The 19,527-nt window shown below is 39.8% G+C and overlaps 1 protein-coding gene across 2 annotated transcripts in view; it reads left to right on the top strand.

Moving 5' to 3' along the window:
- The window catches only part of ajap1 (adherens junctions associated protein 1), a 104,598-nt gene that overhangs the window by 35,317 nt on the left and 49,754 nt on the right, over positions 1–19,527 (top strand). Inside the window, exon 1 of one of the 2 annotated variants that reach the window (XM_079679527.1) lies at positions 10,335–11,089. The exons of the other annotated variant lie outside the window; for it this stretch is intronic. Within the exon in view, the coding sequence (XP_079535653.1) occupies positions 11,061–11,089 (29 nt within the window). The 5' untranslated portion in view covers positions 10,335–11,060. Of the gene's footprint in view, positions 1–10,334; positions 11,090–19,527 lie in introns of those variants that run through there. 2 annotated transcript variants of the gene reach the window in all.

Below are 19,527 nucleotides of genomic sequence, written 5' to 3'. Positions count from 1 at the left end.
TAACAAAGATGTTTACCCTGCCGACAGTCATTATTTGAAACAGTCTGAACACATTTAATGCAGAATGCTTGCTCATTCATTTGTTTCCCTCGACCACGATGGTTGCCATCGTATGGTCAGATCCCGGGGTGGACCGGTCACTGATGTAGGCGATATTCATGTCCTTTTGAAGCACTTATTAAATAATAGGTTAGCGCATAAGAGATAATGAATTAGGCAATTGCATACTTTTTAAACTGTCACTCTTGCCGAATTCAGAGTCATTATTACCAGCTGCTAAAGCAACGCTGCTATTGTTTTCACCTATTGAGTCTGCATGTGTGTGTCATCATGGCAATGTGGTCCTGAAGACACACAGAGGTGGTTTTGAGTGCTTTGCCTAGTGTTTAACTAAAAATGTCTCTTTCATACACTCCGCCCCCTGGTATACCCCTGAACTCCGCCAAATGAAATCAAGGAAACGTCAACTTGAACGCCAACACAAGAAAACCACACTAACAGTCCATCTTCAAATCTACAAAGACTATCTCCAGCAGTACAGTAATGCACTCAAAGCAGCCCGGTCTAATTACTACTCACAACTCATTCAGTCTGGCTCCAGCAACCCCAAGCGTCTCTTCTCCACCATCAGCAAACTTCTCAAACCCTGTGACAACGCCACCTCGTTCCTTCACCACCGAACAGTGCAACTCCTTCCTTTCGTTTTTCAAACCAAAATCAGCAACATTTACAGCAATCTGACACCCTCATCAGCACCCCCCACCTCCCCTCCTTCACCTCACAGCCCCTGTCCCACTTCTCCCCTGTGACCCCATGCAACTGTCCCACTTCATGACTGGAATTAACTCCACCTGCACACTTGACCCAATGCCCTCCAAATTTGTTAAAGAGAGCCTCCCTGCCATCTCCCAGCTGATCGCCACCATCATTAACTCCTCCCTCAGATCTGGATCAGTTCCCCCCTCTCTCAAACTGGCTGCTGTCACACCCATTCTCAAAAGACCTGGACTCACACCTGACATCATGTCCAACTTCCGGCCCATCTCAAATCTCCCCTTTCTGTCAAAAATACTTGAACATGTCATTGCCTCACAACTAAAATCCCACCTCAGCTCCAATGACCTCTTTGAGCCATTTCAATCCGGTTTCCGATCAAAACACAGCACAGAAACATCTCTTCTGAAAATCACAAACGACCTCCTCCTCTCCTCTGACTCCGGCAACCTGAACATCCTTATCCTCCTCGACCTCACCGCAGTATTCAACACCATCAACCACACCATCCTGCTGTCCCTCCTCGAATCATCACTCAACATCACTGACACTGCACTCTCCTGGCTGAAATCCTACCTCACAGACAGACATCAGTTTATCAACATCAACAACTGCACCTCCTCCACTGCTCCTCTGTCCCAAGGCGTCCCCCAGGGTTCGGTGCTTGGACCCCTCCTCTTCATCCTTTAAATGCTCTCCCTTGGCAAAATAATTAGTCGCCACAACCTTCAATTTCACTGCTACGCCGATGACATCCAACTTTATATCTCAACAAAAACCATCACCCCCACAACACACTCCACTCTCACCAACTGTCTCTCAGAAATAAAAGCATGGATGCAAACAAACTATCTCCAACTGAACAGTGCCAAATCAGACATCATCATCATCGGCCCCCAATCCCGTATCAAAGACATCCAGAACTTCAACTTCACCATTGACAGCCACACTCTATCTCCCCCCCTCACATCCGCAACCTCGGAGTCATTTTCGACAGTCAGCTCAAATTCAACCACCGCATAAATCACATCACCAGGACCGCCTTTTTCCACCTCAAAAACATTGCCCGTCTCCGCCCATCACTCTCCTCCTCTGCTGCTGAAACCCTGATTCATGAATTCATCACTTCACGACTCGACTACTGCAATAGCATCCTCTATCTATGGCATACCATCCAACCTCCTCAATAAACTCCAACATATCCAGAACTCTGCTGCCCGCCTCCTCACCACATCACTCCCATCCTCCATAACCTCCACTGGCTCCCCGTCCGTCAAAGAATCCACTTCAAAGTCCTCCTCATTACTCACAAAGCCCTCAACAATCAGGCCCCCCCCCCTACCTCACAGACCTGCTGCACCACCACACCCCTTCCCGCTGCCTCCGCTCATCAGAAGCCAACCTCCTATCCATCCCCACTCGCACCAATCACCGGACCTGGGTGGACAGAGCCTTCTCCATCGCTGCCCCCTCCCTCTGGAACTCACTCCCACAACCCATCAGAGACTGCACCGACCTCACCACCTTCAAAAAACTCACAAAAACTCACCTCTTCAATCTGGCTTTTAATGTGTGATTGTTTTTGTATTATTTAACTTTAACTATATATTTATTTGTTGTTCCTTTCTTCTCTTTTCTTTTCTCTTCACTATTATCTGCAAAGCATCTTTGAGCACCTGTAAAAGCGCTAACAAATTAAATCTATTATTATTATTAAATGCACAGATTTTGTCAATCACAACCGTGCAACTTTTAGTGTATCTTCTCATCTTTTTTGCAGGTTCCATACAATATGTGAACTGGTTAAGTGAAGAGCAGAAGCCACTTTTCAAATTGTACGCAATCCTTTTCCCATTGCTGTCAACACCTATCCCTGCTGAATGTTGCTAAGATATTATTGATTGGGGTGTGACCAAAAGTGCAATATGCTTCAAAATGTAACTGACAGAGAGCAGTGCCTTTGTCCTGTGTTTTTACACTGGGCCCATGGATTATATTTTATTTCAAGATTCTTAATTACGTTGCTAAACTCTTTGAAAAGGTCCTCTTCCTTTTCTCCAAGGTACACGACAAGGCAGCGGATGGCTATAGTTCTCTACGTACTTCAATTGTATTGTGCTATTTTTGAAAAAGGAAAAAAAGTGAAATTACCTAAATTGATATATTCTGAATGGGTGACTGCCAACAACTTGCATTTCAATGACAACTCTAAATAACGATCCTACCTCAAGAAGCATGTCCTTGATCTGCTTCACCGAGATTCATTTTTAATAAAAAGCGATATCACAATAGTAACCAAAGTATTTTTACTTTCACAGTAGACTCTACTACGTTGTACCCTCTCACAGAACTATTCACAGTTCAAAGGCTGCTAATTTTGGTCAAACAGCAATTTGCCTATAGAGTGCAACTACAAGGCTATCTACTGTATTTGAATGACAAAAGATGACACTCACCTTAAAATGTCCTTTGTATATTTCTATTTTTCTTAACTGTCGGAACTTGTCCAGGCATGTTAAGTGGGAGTGGACTTGAAATCCTTAACTCAAGGTGTAGAACAATTAAGTTATCAAGCCAATTGCATTACTTACTACAACTTGAATTTAGTTTTAAGTCAATTAACGCAGAAATCAGAGTTCAAATTACACACAATATTAAGTTGATGTAATTACCAACATTATTACGTCAACACAACTTATAAATTAATGTTTGCAACTTAAAATGTTTATCTAAATCAATTAACTCACATTTTTATCTTGCAACCATGCATTTAATTAAGTGGAGGTGAAAGGTCGCCTGAATTCGTTTTTAGAGTGTAAATCTAATGCAAAGTATTGTTATTTTTTGTGTATTTTCCTACAAATGTCCAACATCAATGCATCAGCGCAGGCCTCTGCATTGCAGAACCTGTTTAGGTAACAAAACTATTTGGCTAGGTATAAATCGTGTTTTTAGTTTTTTTTAAACAACGGAAATTGTGTTATTCCAGTACGGAAGTTACGTTGGAAAAGATCGTGGTTTGGGTGCAAAGAAGTACAAATAATACTTGAAATAGTATTGGTATTTTGGATGGGTTTAGGGTTAGATCATTGTGTGGGTTAAAATATATTTGAAATTAGCTTTACTCGAGTACTAAGTTGCATACAAAAAATACCTCAACGTTTACTTTACTTGTTTTTTGGACACACAAACTCATCCTTTATGGACCTAGTTACTTATAATACTTCCTGTGTTACTTTGGCCATGATTAGGTAAATAAGAGTTGATTATAAGGGATATATGCAAATTATTGTACAGTACTTGCTAAAAGTATCAACAATTTATGTCTGGGTTTTTTTCTGAGGGGTTTTGCTGGAATTAACGCATTGACTGACAACTGGATATAATGGTCTACAATGTAATTATTTAAAGGGGCACCTCTTTTCACCCTCTGTCTGAAACCAGAGCCCAGTCTGCTGTGATTGGTAAGCTGGCTGGCTCTGTTGTGATTGATCAACCACTCAGAGAAGTCCCGCCCCTTAGCCTATCACATACAATGTGTTGCAGCGCTAGCCGATAGAAGCGCTAGTGCTACATACTGATGTCATTATGTCACAGAAGTAAACAAAGGAATCCAACTGAGGTGTTACAGGCAGGAAAGAAAAAGCACAATGGGGCCCCTTTAAGAACACGTGCATCTACGGGAACAGGATGTCTTTGCCCTACACTACATTTAGTATATTTGTAAAAAGTGGCTGGCAAAGAAAAAACAACCACTCCCATGATAGTAACTATTTTCCTTGCATTATTTTTGGCCCTCAGGAAGATATGCCTGGCAGCCTGTTGTGATTGACACTACTTTACCAACCAGTATCATCGAAAGGAAACTAACAAATTCCCATAATGCAGCCGTTGCAATATATTTTGTCTGTGCCTGAGATTTATGTTAGAAATTCCCATAAGCAATGACTTTGATAATGGAAAACCTGAGGATAAATCGTCTGACTCAGTGCTTTATAACTTTTCGGAAAGGCACTCATACCAGGGGGTAGACTTCATTTTGTGTGCTGCATATGCTGCATGACATTTTGTCTCATGTATACAGTATTTATCTCCTGTTCTTTAAAAATATAGTTGAAATGATATCATCAGTCTTTGAGACATCATCAGCTTTATTGAAGAGACTCTAGGTCCATTTTTAAAAGACATACAACAATCAAGACAGACTTGAATATCCAGAAATACAGGCTAACCGTTTCATAAGTGTGTTTCTCATTATAAGCTTTGTACAGAGTGACCTAACAAATGTGTAACTAAACCATGTATTCATAGCAGGTTAATGGGTCTTTGCATACACAAACAGTGTAGATAGCTCCTGTGTGATCAAGCAAGAGAAAACTGAAAAGCTGCCGCAACACTGGATTAAATGATTTGTATAATTGAAGCATATGAGCAGACCTGTTATGGCACTATCACTTGACAAAAATGAACTCAATTACAATACAATGTTATATGCTGAGTATGCTCAATTAACCCAGTGATTTACCGGCACTTTGCAAAGTTTAGCATGACATTTGAAAAGCTTCTGTTTATTTCCATTTGTTAATTTCCAACATATGCAAGACAATGATATTGCTGCGAAAGCATAGCCAGTAATAATAAAGACATGGTGTTTCACATATGTCACTTTTACACCAGTATATTTTCTATCTATTTCATCTTTTAGGTTAAAACATCCTCTCGTATTTGACTCACATCAACTGTAACTTGGACCCAAATCATTTATGTTTAAATTGAGATTACAAAGCATAACAGTGCTGCAGCGGCTCTATAAACAGACATTAGACAAATAAGCACGTCTCTAATTATATTTTAAATATTTAAACATCTACTAATGTATCTGTTAATTATGGAGCACTTTAGTTATCTATAAGTAACATTACCCAGAAGCTCTATCTGTGTAAGTCTGTCTATTGATAATGGTAAACAACGTCTCCACTTCGGATGGTTAGCGGGGAAATTAGTGTAGCTAAATTGAGTGTTATATCTTAGTGTATATTATTAAAGTTACTCGTATGAATTCTGTTATACATAAGTAAGTAACTAACAAATGTTGTTTTTCTTTCTTCTGACTCAAACGTGTGCCATTTTAAAACGGTTAGGAGTGTCCCTTATCCTTAAAGCTACACTGTGTATTCTTTATTAACAATTGATGAAATGACTGTGTTCTATAGAGCGTTTTAGCCTCTTTTCGCTTGTTGTTTTGATTTTGAGGTTCCCAGACTCCTCTGTCAACATCCTCCTTTCCAATAACCTGCGCATCACTACACACAGAAAGATTAGCGTTAGCGACTAGCTGATTAACTCACGAGGCAGTCAGCCGTTTAAGGGCGATACAGTTAACACAATTTAAAAATGGAGTGAAAAAAAGGATGCAACTCTAAGCGGCTTTAGGTCAGTTTCATGGCCAATGGCAAATTCCCAACCCCTCTGATGGTCCAATAACTCCAGTTGGGAATTTCTTCTATCCTCATCCTTAGTGTGTTCAGGAGCTTTAAGTCATTCCATCAAGTTTCACCAAACTCAGGCGAGGAGTTTCTCTGTAGTCAATCTGACAAACAGACAAAAAACACAACACCCATGATGGAGATAATTACAATAATATTGCTGAGAAATATGATCAACCTGGCAATGGAGGTTTAACACAAAACATTGTTTTGCTCAAAATAAATCACAAGATGTTAATTTCTGTGATGCCAGTTTAAAATAAAACAACAAACAAATAACTAAATAATAAGCATACCTAATATACAAATATTATATACAGTAAGCTTTCGTTCCAGTTATTATTATAAATATTTCAATGTTATCAACCTGTTTCCTTTAACATCATAGCCTCCGACAGCTGAACCCTGCCACTGATAACTGTTTCCTGAGGTAAAAAAAAAGGCATTTAAAGAACCATCTAGAGGATAGTTTCATGACATCCTCTGCACAGGAAATAACCCACTGAACTGCTGAGAGAACCACATAAAGCCCCTATTTTCACCGTCTGTAACCCCAGCAAGACCACGGCCATAAACTCCCTCTGCAGCCTCCGATCCAGCGTGCACACTTAAACTGTGCCCACCACTGCTGCTCAGAATGACTCAATCCAGCATAGCACTAACACAGCAATACTCAAATCCCTCTTCCTTTTAATTCACACTCTCATGGCGGGGTGTTAATGGCTTACACAACAGATGTTTAGTATGCTGCGTTTAGGTCCATGTGAGCAGAAGCCACCCACAGTCTTAGACATGCATGACAACCTGTGACTGTGTCTCTGAGGCAAAATAACCCTGTTCACACTTATGTTGCTTGCATGAGGCAACAGAAACAAACGGGCATGAGTACACACACCAACGTGCGACATGGGAAGACAACATGCAAAACAGTGAGTGTGAATACGGAGGGAAGGACATGACAGCTTCCATCTGCTGGGGAGAGGTTTCACTTGGATCTGGATGTATATATACACACTAATGCAGTAATGAGGGTATTTGACAGAAGTGTACTCTATAGCAACAATTAGTATGGGAGGAAAGTTGCCTCGTCGTGAGCGGAGCAGTCAATTTCACAAACAGCTGCAATTCATCTGATTGGGAGGAGAGCGTCTGTGTTCATTACGACTGATCAAGGCAATCCTGCATAGTGGGGGAGAAATCCCGACACACCTGAGGCAAAAAGAGGCTTATTTCTTCAGGTTCAAAATAGGTAGAGATGTGTGTACATAACAAGTCCAAATACAGCAGCACCGTTTTTACTCCAGGAAACGCTAAAACAGGTGTGATGTGTTCACTGGTTTGACACTTTGACCCCCAGGTGGAGATGAAAGGCCGCCACATTCTCTATTTTGCTCACGCAAGAGTTGATCTTGTCCTGGGTAATATTTTCACCGATCTTGCTGTGCAGTCACATCGGCACATTGATTCTAATGTAATGGGATTCAGCCCACCGCTGACATCTTGTACTTCGGGACTGCAAAAAGCTTCCAGCATGAGAGTTTAATGCTGTATTCATGTCGTAGGGGAAATATGGCAGATGTAAGACCCCCACTACACTATAAAGCACCTTTTACTACAGGTTTCAGTTGGTTAATATTATAACAAAACAGAGTTAACATCAGTTTAAGGAGTTACTGCTACAATGGAAGCTCAGTGTGATGCGATGGAACCTGGCGTCTGACACTTCCTGTATTTCGACATCCGTAGACATCCATCTATATATGTATGAACTATACAGTATTTTCTCTGCCCATGGCAAATGTTATGTTAACAAAATGTGTCGAGGCAGGATGTTTTTGGATAGGGGGTACTAGAATATCTGTAAAGTAAAGATCTTTGATGCATCTTCCAGGCTGCAGGCAAAATGTAAAACTCCAAGCATTTTCAAATATGTTAGTCAGTTTTTCAGAAAATAATTCCACTATTCTGTCCACCAGTGAAACACGAGAACACCTGGATAACCATGACATTTTGTATAAAACTTAATGTTTTCCTGAAAAAGAATCCTAATGACCTTGACAGACGACACTCTGAGGCTCAGATTCTTAAACTAGGGAAACAGAGTTACCTAACTCTTTGTAAATACCTTTGTTACATAACATGTGTAATATTTTCTGCCAACGTAAAGAGATTCTTCTCTATTTGAATATGATAAATATCTCAAACTAAAAGATAATGCACTTTGCTGTACCAATCCTTTCTTGAAACATTTACTTTTAACTCTCAAAATAATTGACAAATGAGGACAAATCGAATTGATATGATTCTAGTAACATATTTTGAACCAAAACAAGGCAATATTCAACAAATGTACTAATTAAAATGCACTATATATGATGTTTCATGTGACTTGAATCACATAATAACTGGTTGCCATGTAATACTAAACTGAGATAGCCAAAGAACACATCTGTAACCTTTGGACACTACAGCAACATGTAGCTATTGGATATGTTGGGTCACACCAGTGGAAATAAATCTTTCGCAGCCACCACTGAAATCAAATTTCACAAATAATCTAATAATACTCTTTATCTCTAACCGTGCAGATATAGCAGATTTAAAAACAATGATAAAATAAACACATTTGATACATCATTCAAAGGTTGATTTAGAATGTGATTGCCAAGGTTATTAATAACGCTTCAATAAAATGGGTACAGACCCTAGTTAAAGATCATCTTTTGCTGGTCTGAGGAAGTTAGTGAAGGGTTGTCAGATCCTGCCTGCTCCATGTCAGCACTACGGACAGATAACACCAGACACCGGGACCCTCTACTCTTCAACAGCGCTGTCCATGGTCCTGAAACCACAGACGAGCAATAGACATGTAACTCTGCCTATCATTGTGTTGTGTTTGCTACAATTCTACAGATACATGAACACAACCCAACCTAACATGTACATGCATGATGAATATGTAAATATAAAAAAACACAAGATGACCCAGCTGATAAACAGATGAAATAATAGCGAAAACAGCCAGTCCTCAACGAGAACACATCCTGCCGCAAGTCTAAATCATACCCTGTGAATTATTAGTCAGCACTTTGCACACACCCACACAGGCTATTATTATTAAAAGTAACCAACACAATAGTCCAGGCATACCATAGGATATGACTAGGACAGCTTAATGTTGGTTATGTAATAGGGAAATGTCAAATTGCATTGCAGCTGTCAGAATGGGCATACAGGTGACCACTATGCTATTGTTTGACTTGTTTAAATGCTATGGGAAGAAAAGGTACAATCAGGATTTATTTCATATAATGATTCAATCAGATTCCAAAGTTTGGCCGCGCCCCCTGGCCAAACTGTTTCTGCAATATAGGAAATAAATGGTCTGAAAGTAATACACTGCAGTAATTTTCACGGGGATTGGCAATTTTTCCGGTAATAAAACCTTATGCCATAGGTTTAAACATAATTTACATACTTTACAAAAACATCCACTCCAACAGTGCAGCTTTCATTTATCTTGGTTCAGTTACTTTAATTGACCCCTGCTCTGCACATTCCCTGCTACTCCTTAAAGTGGCAACACACTGTAAATGCCTTTTATGCTTGTTTGGTTGTCACCCGTTGCTTGCGAGTACTATTATTTTCAATTATATTATAATTAAGCTGTTAACTGAGGTTAAGTGAATTCAAATGTGACCTTATGGGAGAGCACAGATCATGGCCAAATTGTCAGGAGAAGCCTCGAAATGTCTAAAACAAAAAGGTTACATATATTATTACACAAAGGCACTGAATACCAGCTGAGGTACTTTTTCAGATTTATGTCCAGCATTTCTTATGCAAAATGCACTCATAAGGCCATCGATCAATATATCTCCATACTGTACCGGCAGCTCTGCACCTTGTCATGCCTAATCTGACACTCATGAGTGAGATCCTCCACCCCATGTGACGTGAGGCACTCGCGCACATGACATATCTGGCTTTAAAATGACGTCACGGCAGCGTGCAGCTCAACGGGCAGGTCGTTCGTCAGTCTGAAGAGAAGAGGAGCAGCAGGAGACGGAGCAGCCTCCTCTCCTCTCCCTTGACAAACTGTCATTCCCCCTCTCTCGAACTCCTCGGAAACAACTCTCAATCTCCAGGATTCTTCTTCAGCGTTTATCCTCTTCCTTTTTTCAGTTGCACCTAATTCTTCTTTTTCATTATTTGTTTTACTTTGTCTTACCCCTCTGCACGCTGAACACCCCCCTCCATTGATGTGAATAGATAATGAGGACCCCCTACCAGCGGTGACTTGTCGTCTCCTTCAAAAAGCGAGCATCCTCATCTTCCGCCCCCTAATTTTTTGGATGTTTTCAACAATGTAGGAGAAGCTGTCATTTCAGCAACGAGGATGCCAACTACATGCCTTGTTTTTCCTCTGCACACCTTACATCTTTACATTCAACTAGGGGATATGAAAGATTTTCGTGAAGGCAAAGTTTGAGGGTACCTCTGTCGGTTTCCCGCTCACCTGACCGCGTGAACCCCTCGCTGTCTGTCGCCAACAGAACAATTGACGAGCAACTTAAAAGACTTATTGTTCTGCCGATGTGAGTGGGATTTGGCAGCGTTATTGGAGGAATTTCATGTGCGCAACGTTGAAGGATATGGCTTAAAATAATGGTTGCGTTACTGACAGCCGGAGTACGGTCCGTCACTTGAGTGTTTTATCAGCTATTGTCGACTTTGGAGGAAACCCATCTAAATGGGAGGATACCTGGAAGACTGAGTCGGATTCGGCAATCGAGAAAAATGTGGATAAAACGGAGTCTTGGGCGCAGGTAAGAAATGAACGTTATTAGTAATTACAGTGCAATTTTGGGAAAACGAAATCTGTGAACGGGGTTTTGTGATGTTTCACATTTGAAGCCAGTGTTCGACAACATGTTGTCTCAGTTTTCAATCTACGCCACTGCAAGTTATAAGAGTCTGCTGGAATTGGTTATATCAAAAGGTCCGTACAAAACATGCAAACGTAGGTTCTCTTGCACTAAAGTTATTTAGAAACACCGATTTGTTTCCGTTGTGTTGCTGACACTAAATAATTATAAGGCGACGGCTGAATGTGCATATGTTTTATGATGTTTAAAAGCAAGAATATGATCTAAAACTTCACGTCTTCCACGCTAGGGGTCGCCAACAGTACGGCGCAAGCGACACACATACACTCACAGACAAACGCGGACGCGCTCAAAAACACACATGTCCTCACGCACGCACATTCACAGCCAGCCTCAAGGTAAGGTCTGGCAGCTCCTCCTCACTTGTGAGAACAAACACATGCACGCGCTCTCCCAGGAACGCGCAATTAATGAGGTAATTAGTAGTTGAAAAGATGCATTAATTTCGGGGAGGCAGTAGCTCTGTCTGTAGGAACTTGGCTTTGGGTTCTATAAAACCAGTACTGCTGAGGTGCCCTGAGCATGGCACTGAACCCGACACTGCTTTCCGGGCAGATGAATATAATAGTTACTAATTGTAGGATATTAAAATGCATTATCTTTTTTATTGTTAATGTCCTTGCTGTTAAAAATAAAAATAATTAAACATATTTCTGATACATTTTGGCTTTTGAAGTCTTATAAATATGGAAGTTGTCCGTTTAAGTATTGTGCTTAAGGATGGAGATGTAAGCTTTACACAACATTTAATCACAGTTGGCTACCTGTATACTACTCTTCCTGTTATAAACCTTTACAAGTCATAGGACGTAATAAAAACTCTTTGTTTTTTATGATACATAGATAAATATCCCTAAACTGAAGCAGTATTGAGACCAGTTAACTGACTCAGTTAGGGGCGTCTGCTAACAAAAGCTAAAAATGGTCTCCTTCATTTGCCGTAAAATAGCTTCAGAGTTAATGACACACTGTGAAATGAGTCCTAACCTGTAAGAGGTGGGATTGCCTTGCCAGCTGCTGGATCTCATTCCCACCGGTAGCTCCTAATTCCTGCCCATTTTAAGCCGTTTCGTTTATTATGCATGACACACACTGTACGTCTTAGGGCTGACCTCGCAGGCTAATGGCAATAGACGGCGTAGACGGAGCAGTTGCATAAGATGATGAAATGAAATGCATTAATGTTCCATATCTCCAGACGGAATCGGTCCGAGGCACAGAGACAGCAATTTCCAGTCTCAGAAATGTCCCTGTCGCTCGCTGTCATGATGTGGAATGTCAAAATGGGATGTGGGGTGAACAGGAACTGCTATTGTGGACTTCTTGTAGTAATACCCAATTCTCCAGATTATTTTGTGTCCTTACAGGCTAAAGGCTTGTATTGTGTGTGATGTATTGTATTGTATTGTGTGTGTCATGTATTATTATTATTATAGTGATGGCATATTTGTTTCTTAAGTGTTTGGGATAAAGCCTTGCTTCCCAGTTGTGTTGACCATTATTAGTTTCTTTTTTTTGGTATATATATGTGCAGTGAGCATGTGCACAGATAGCTTCTGTACCTGTTGGAACAGACAGAGAACAAACCACCTACAGAAGCTCGAGCAGTGGGTGTTCAGTAAATGTAACAGCTCTGACTTTAGCAAACCCAGAGAAAGGAAAGGACGGATGGATGGATAGATTCCAAGTTAGATTAAAACCAATCATTTTAGATGGCCACTGTAGTTACTTTTTATGTAATGTGGTCTCATGAAGACGACTTAAATACATCGGTTTGTTGTAATATCGTCGTTTATTGACTTGAGTGTGATGGCATGATGATGGTAGGCTATGTCATTCACACTAATAACTGCAAACAAATTGTAGTTAAGTTTTAGATTTTGATAATGACGTTTTTTCTCTAATGTAGGGCAGTGGATCACAGTTAAATGTTATTAAGTGTTCATTGTATTTTTCATACATTTGCCATAACATATTATATAGATATTAAATATATTTATATAGGTTGTGGATTATTAATGACATTACATATATTAACTTAATTATCTCAATCAAATAAGTTCAAATGATAAATGTATTGTACAGTTAAACATGTCTATGCCATAACTTCCCATTATTTTAACTCTATGTCTTATTTAAATGTAGTTAAAGCAACAGAAATAAGGTGCACATTTGGAATTTTGTACATCTGGAATTAATGAGTGTATTGCACTTTTGCTTTATTAATTACATGAATCAATATTGAACATCTGGATTGATTAGTTTTACTTCTATTGACTGAATCACATGTTTTATGTGCACTTGAAATACGTTTGTAACGACGAAGCACAGTTGCTTGTTGAAAACTTTAGGAGCATCAGACACTAAGTACAAATCTAGAGTCAGTACTAACATTGGCAAGGTGCTTTATCCCAATTAAACACACAACACTGACACATTGGCAACTGCAAGATGTTTGTTCAGTGGCTTGAATAGTGTGCTTAGTTGAATTCTCCCTATAGCATTAACTAACAAAGCACACCACTATTACTCAGGATGCTAATGGGAACACAAAAGTGGCAGTAGGAAGATTCATTACACCAACATGTCCTATTAAATACAAGTCACTTAAACGTGTGACTTTCCACTCATAGCAATAGGTTCGTCAAGTTTCATGTATATCTGAAATGAGATCCATTTAGTTCCTTAACATTCCCAAACGAAGTGTATCTCCCAGGCTCAGCATCTCGGGGCTCAATCTTTCATGAATGCCACACAATTTTAAGTTTTCCATGGAGAGCTCTCGTACTGCTGAGGCACGGGAGATGCTATCGGTACACTGCAGCTGCTAAATATTACCAGTGGAGACACCTTGCCTTTAACCCTTAGATGCACGAGTGACTGGACCCTACACTCGTCCATAAGTGGGTCAAAAAGGACCGGTATTAGAATAATATGTGTTTTTAGGCCTTTTTTGTCATTTTGGTGGAGAAAAATCACTTGTATAATATTTAGTATTATATTTTAGTTCACACTAGACATTTTTTATATTACATTTTTCACTATTTATAATTCTAGACATGTTTTGAACATAATTGATGCAAAGATCTCCGCTATTCTTAGACCCTCACAGTATTCCAGTTCCTTTTCAAAACTCATCTCTTCTCCTCTTGTCTACCTATAGCCCACCCCCCATCAATCCATGCCGGTTGATCAAGTTTGATAGTCCTATACCCCCCACCCTAACCTTCCCTTATATTGTAAAGCGATTTTGAGTCCTTGAAAAGCCCTATAAAAATATAATGTATTATTATTATTATTATTATACTGACAGATATCAGATCTTGCCGTGTAAAATAATCTTCCTGAGAGGTGCCACTTGTGATGTAGTCTGTGTGGTCCACAGTGAATGTATTCCTGACAGCAACAGGTGATAAGAATCAAAGGTTGCCATAGGATTCCATAGGAAATGCATGCGGGTCATTTTTGACCCACTTATGGAAGCTTGGGGTAGAAATACAAAAACTACAATTTCTTAAAATGTATAAAATGTAAATTTAACATTTGAATGGCATGATATCCAAAACATGTTTTTTGAAGAATAGCTGGAATATGAAATGATACATTTTTTTAAATTACAAAGATACTTCAAGAAAACCACCTCACCGGGTCCAAAAAGACCCACTTATGCATCTAAGGGTTAGGGAGGGCTTAATTTGCCAGTTTCCCCTTGCTTACAAAGACAGTATTGTTAAGTACAAGTGACTTGTCCTGAACAGGTGTAGTTTTCATGGCCTGAATACATTCTTGCAATTAATGGAGATAGGGTAACAGAGATATGTCAAGTGTTTGGAAGTATGGTTCAAAAGGAAAGAAGATGTTGAAATTATGTCAGAATGTATGTGTATTGATGCCTGCAGATTATTATGTGATTAGTATTTCGTCTTATCCGTGGTAAAAAGAAAGTATTTCTTTTGGAGTAATAGTCTAACTCAAATTATGTCTCTGCCTTAATGAAGCAGGGTACCTACCTGATATGTTATACTCTACACTAGGGCTGCTCAATTAATCATATTTGAATCGCAATTACGATTTTGGCTTGCAACGATTATGAAAACAACATAATCGAAATAAAATTTGTTTAAAATTTGTTTTTAAACTATTTTTAATTTTTTGTATTGGTTTTTCAGTTGAATTATACTTAAAGTTCAGGGTAATCAACTGTTAAAAACATACTGTTCAACATTTTTTTTCAATAAATGGATGTTTTCAAAGTAAATGATTAATCGTTTTTAATAATCGTGATATCAATTATTGACCCAAATAAATAATAATAATAATAATAATAATACATAATATTTATATAGCGCCTTTCACGAAACCCAAGGTCGTTTCACAAGTCGGGCAGGGGGGGGGGAGTAGGGGAAAAGAGGCAGACAGGTCAGGGAAGGGGGGGCAAGCACGTAGCGGAAAAATAAAAATAAACCTATCAAACTAACTATATAGTGGGGAAAGCCTTGGTGAAAAGGTGCGTTTTGAGGGCTTTTCTGAAAGTGTCCAAGGTTGGGGCATAATCGAGATTATAATTTTTGCCATAATCGAGCAGCCCTACTCTACACTCTGAGGTGTTTTCTCCTTGCTCTTGCACAACATCATCAGTCTAGAACGGCTCAGGGTGCATGACCAGCAGTCGGCTACCGAGAACTCCAGGGTTTAACGTGGCAATACTGTGGAAGGGTCCATGAGATATTCACATATTTCTGTGATTTAGGTGCCATCTTAATAGCCTCTATGAGAGTTATTAACCGGGCCTCTCTGGAGCGTGATTAACCTAATTTGCAGTGAAATAGGCTGTGTTGCTTCTCTGAGATCCTATCCTCTGGAGATGTGTGTGTCTGTGTGAGTGTGCGTGCATGTGGTAAACACCCTGTGCTCAGCAGTCTGTTAAATCCAGGAGGAACAGAACAGGTTGTCCCTGTGAAATAGTGTAAAAAACAGAGCAGACAAAGACGCCGGTTCATTTGAGCCATATCTGAAATACGGACGAGAGATAAAGACAAGTGAAAATGAGAGAAACTTGGACCGGGGTGAACCATAAATGTCTCGTCGTTGACTGGCATAGCAATTAGTAGAGACGAGACATAGGCAGAATTGGACCATTACTGCCATTGTAAAGATAATTTCCCTCCATGGCATATAACTGCATAGTAAATGCTGAAAATGAAAGGACTGGAGTTCAACTCATATAGCTTTTGGAAAACTAATAACACTAAAATACTAGAATTAATGCGCTGTTGGTCAAAGTTGTTTTATGAATACTACAGTAGATAACAAGGATTAAATTACTTTTGGACCCTGTGAAACAGGATATTAACCTTCATTTGACATTAAATCCCTCCATTAAAAAAAAAATGGTTGTACAGAAGTTGGCTTACAGATTTGAGAAGAGATGGTTGTTAGTTATATTATACATATCAGTTTTCTTTAATGCACATATTTCAATTCTATTTTAATGTAAATAATGCTATATTTTATTTTACTATATGTTTTATTATTTTGTAATATTATAGTTTTCTTAAAATAGTTCTCTATCTATGTTTTACAATTTGTTTTACTTTTATGTATGCACCACGACACCAAGTCAAATTCCTCGTACGTGTGAACCTACCTGGTAATAAACTTGTTTCTGTTTCTGACATCAACCTACAGTAGAGGCTGGACAACGGTGGCAAAACATATTTTATCTCACACAGGAAAGGCATATCTTACAAAAATCTATCTTGTTTCAAAGCCACCAGAGTACTTTGAAAAAAAGTAATTATATATTTCAGAACAAGGGAGTTGCTGGTCTACCACTGCCCACAGTTCTTTGTCAATGGAGTCTGGTGGCTGTGGTGGAGCATAGATAGATATAATGACTTCACTTCAGACCTCAAATTGAAGTTCCCATGAAAACGCCATCACCCTCAGTCTGATTTGGTTTAATGACCATCCTGTCCAGTTTGGGCTACACAAGAAACAGTGTGTGTTCCCATTGCACTGAAACACATCCATCCCACAGAGTGAAGGAACTAACGGCACACAGCTCAAACTTGATTTATGTAGTTGGCTTTTGCCGGATCAATACTGCCTCTACAAAGGATCAGATTTATCCGTCATCGCCCTTCCCACTAACTGGCCTTCTCCAGGCTCGGGGGGCGCCTCTCAGCGGGCCACTTCCAACTAAAAGACTTAAGAGATGAACACAAGAAAGCCCCCCCCCACACTTTTTTCTTGTTGCCATTCAGTGGTCATTGACGTGTGTTGAGCAATAGGCCGGAATAAACATTTTCACAGAGAGGGTGTGAGTTGATTGGCGCATTGTCCTGCATTTCTGGTCACTTATTTCTCTCCCCATTCCCATGCTCTTTACAGCCCTGCTTATCTTTCTGTGCATGTGGGTCATGCACACTGTAGTGGAGGATATTGTGCAGTGGGAGTAATTAATGGGATGATGCAATGCCCTTGGCTGTTGCATCTTAGACCCCCTAAAACCACACACAAATCCACACTCCACCCACCCCACTGACAGCAGGGGCCTGAGGCGTTATGTATTCGGTTTGTCCGTCCGTCCATCTGTCCTGCAGCCCCTCCGTCTGTTTGTTCCGGACTTGTGATGTTTCAGGAGCGCAATTAGGACATTTCTTTACATTTGGCATAAACATCCAATCAGACTCAGGGATGATCTAATTCAAATGTGGTGGTCAAAGGTCACTGTTACCTTAAAAAGTGATTTGGTTCAGAACACAGATATGCAACAATTGTTCCTACACTACTACCTATAGCCATACTGATATTAAACAACAAGCCAGAATCTGGGATTCATATGCTAAATATGACTATTTTAAACACATTTCTGGACATTTTTGACAGACATGGATGCGAAGTGCAATGTGACCAATTGTGTGTGTGTGTGTGTGTGTGTGTGTGTGTGTGTGTGTGTGTGTGTGTGTGTGTGTGTGTGTGTGTGTATGTGTGTGTGTGTGTGTGTGTGTGTGTGTGTGTGTGTGTGTGTGTGTATCTGTGTGTGTGCGTGTGGGTGTGTGTGTGTGGGTGTGTGTGTGTGTGTGGAACAGTACCACACATTTAGAAGAATTGGTAGAATATTTGCCTCCCAGAGGCCTGCTGCACAAAGGCAATCCATAAATCAAACTGTGGTATTTATCTCCCTAATACAGGAAGGTACTGAGCAGAGCTTAACTCCTACACCTCAGAGTCTGTATTTGTCAAAGTTACACAACCACATGCTGCTGATATTCTTAAAAAAACACAACCAACACGTAGAGATGATTCCACATTTCACATTTTTGTTTACACGAAGTGATGAGGTCTGGTGGAAGAAAGATACTGCACTGCAGCACACCAGCATTCTCCAAATTAAAGGTCAAAACTGAAGATTGTTTATCAATTAGGATTACTCTCAGCATCCGTCAGGTAGTTTGTTAAAAGTTCAGAGTATACTGGATAAAAGCATTGCCTAATAAAGGCTACACATGTTACATATGAATAACTAAAGCACTCTAAACCCTTACATATTCTGTGTGTGTGTGTGTGTGTGTGTGTGTGTGTGTGTGTGTGTGTGTGTGTGTGTGTGTGTGTTTGTGTGTGTGTGCATGCTGGGTTGTGTTTGCTCTGTCACTTAGTCTGAGAGCTTGAGCACACAGCCCTCCTCAGCTCCAACAGAGGCAGTGTATATTCAACAGGCTGCAAATAGAGACTCAGTGGTATCACGGTTCAAACGTATAGGGGACGGAGGATAATCCCCTTTACTGTATATGTATAACGTCTAATGCAAATACTTCCATAACTACAGTGAGAATACAATCTACAGCTAGGGGAAATACTGGTTTGATCAGCGAATATGAAGCACATACATTTGCCCAAAATGTCCAAAAGCCTTACATTCCAATAAGACTTGTGATCTGGGCGGTTGTGAATCAGGGAGAATATTGGCATCTAAGAAGAGGGTGAGTGGCTCAACCTCCAACATGTCAACATTTCCTTGGGCAATATACTTAACTCCAAATCCACGGTATTGAATTTTAAGTAAGCATGTCATGACAATCTATGTTCGATCTAAGGAGACCCGGATAACGATCTCACAGTTGAATATTGGCAGTGGAAACTCAGTTATGAAATACAGGATTATTCCATTCATGATATATGAACGTCTGATTATTGAGGAATAGTTTTCTCCCAATAAATCATGATAAAGCCTATTACGGTATAAATATTTGGCAATTATAAGTACTGTTAATTCAAGTCAGGTTGTTTTAATCAGTCTCTTCAGTGTGGATGAA

The sequence above is a fragment of the Notothenia rossii genome, assembly GCF_949606895.1.
Source record: "Notothenia rossii genome assembly, chromosome: 4".
Classification (NCBI taxonomy): domain Eukaryota; kingdom Metazoa; phylum Chordata; class Actinopteri; order Perciformes; family Nototheniidae; genus Notothenia; species Notothenia rossii.
The sequence above is the reverse complement of the archived record's forward strand: the minus strand, read 5'-3'. Positions and strand labels throughout refer to the sequence as shown.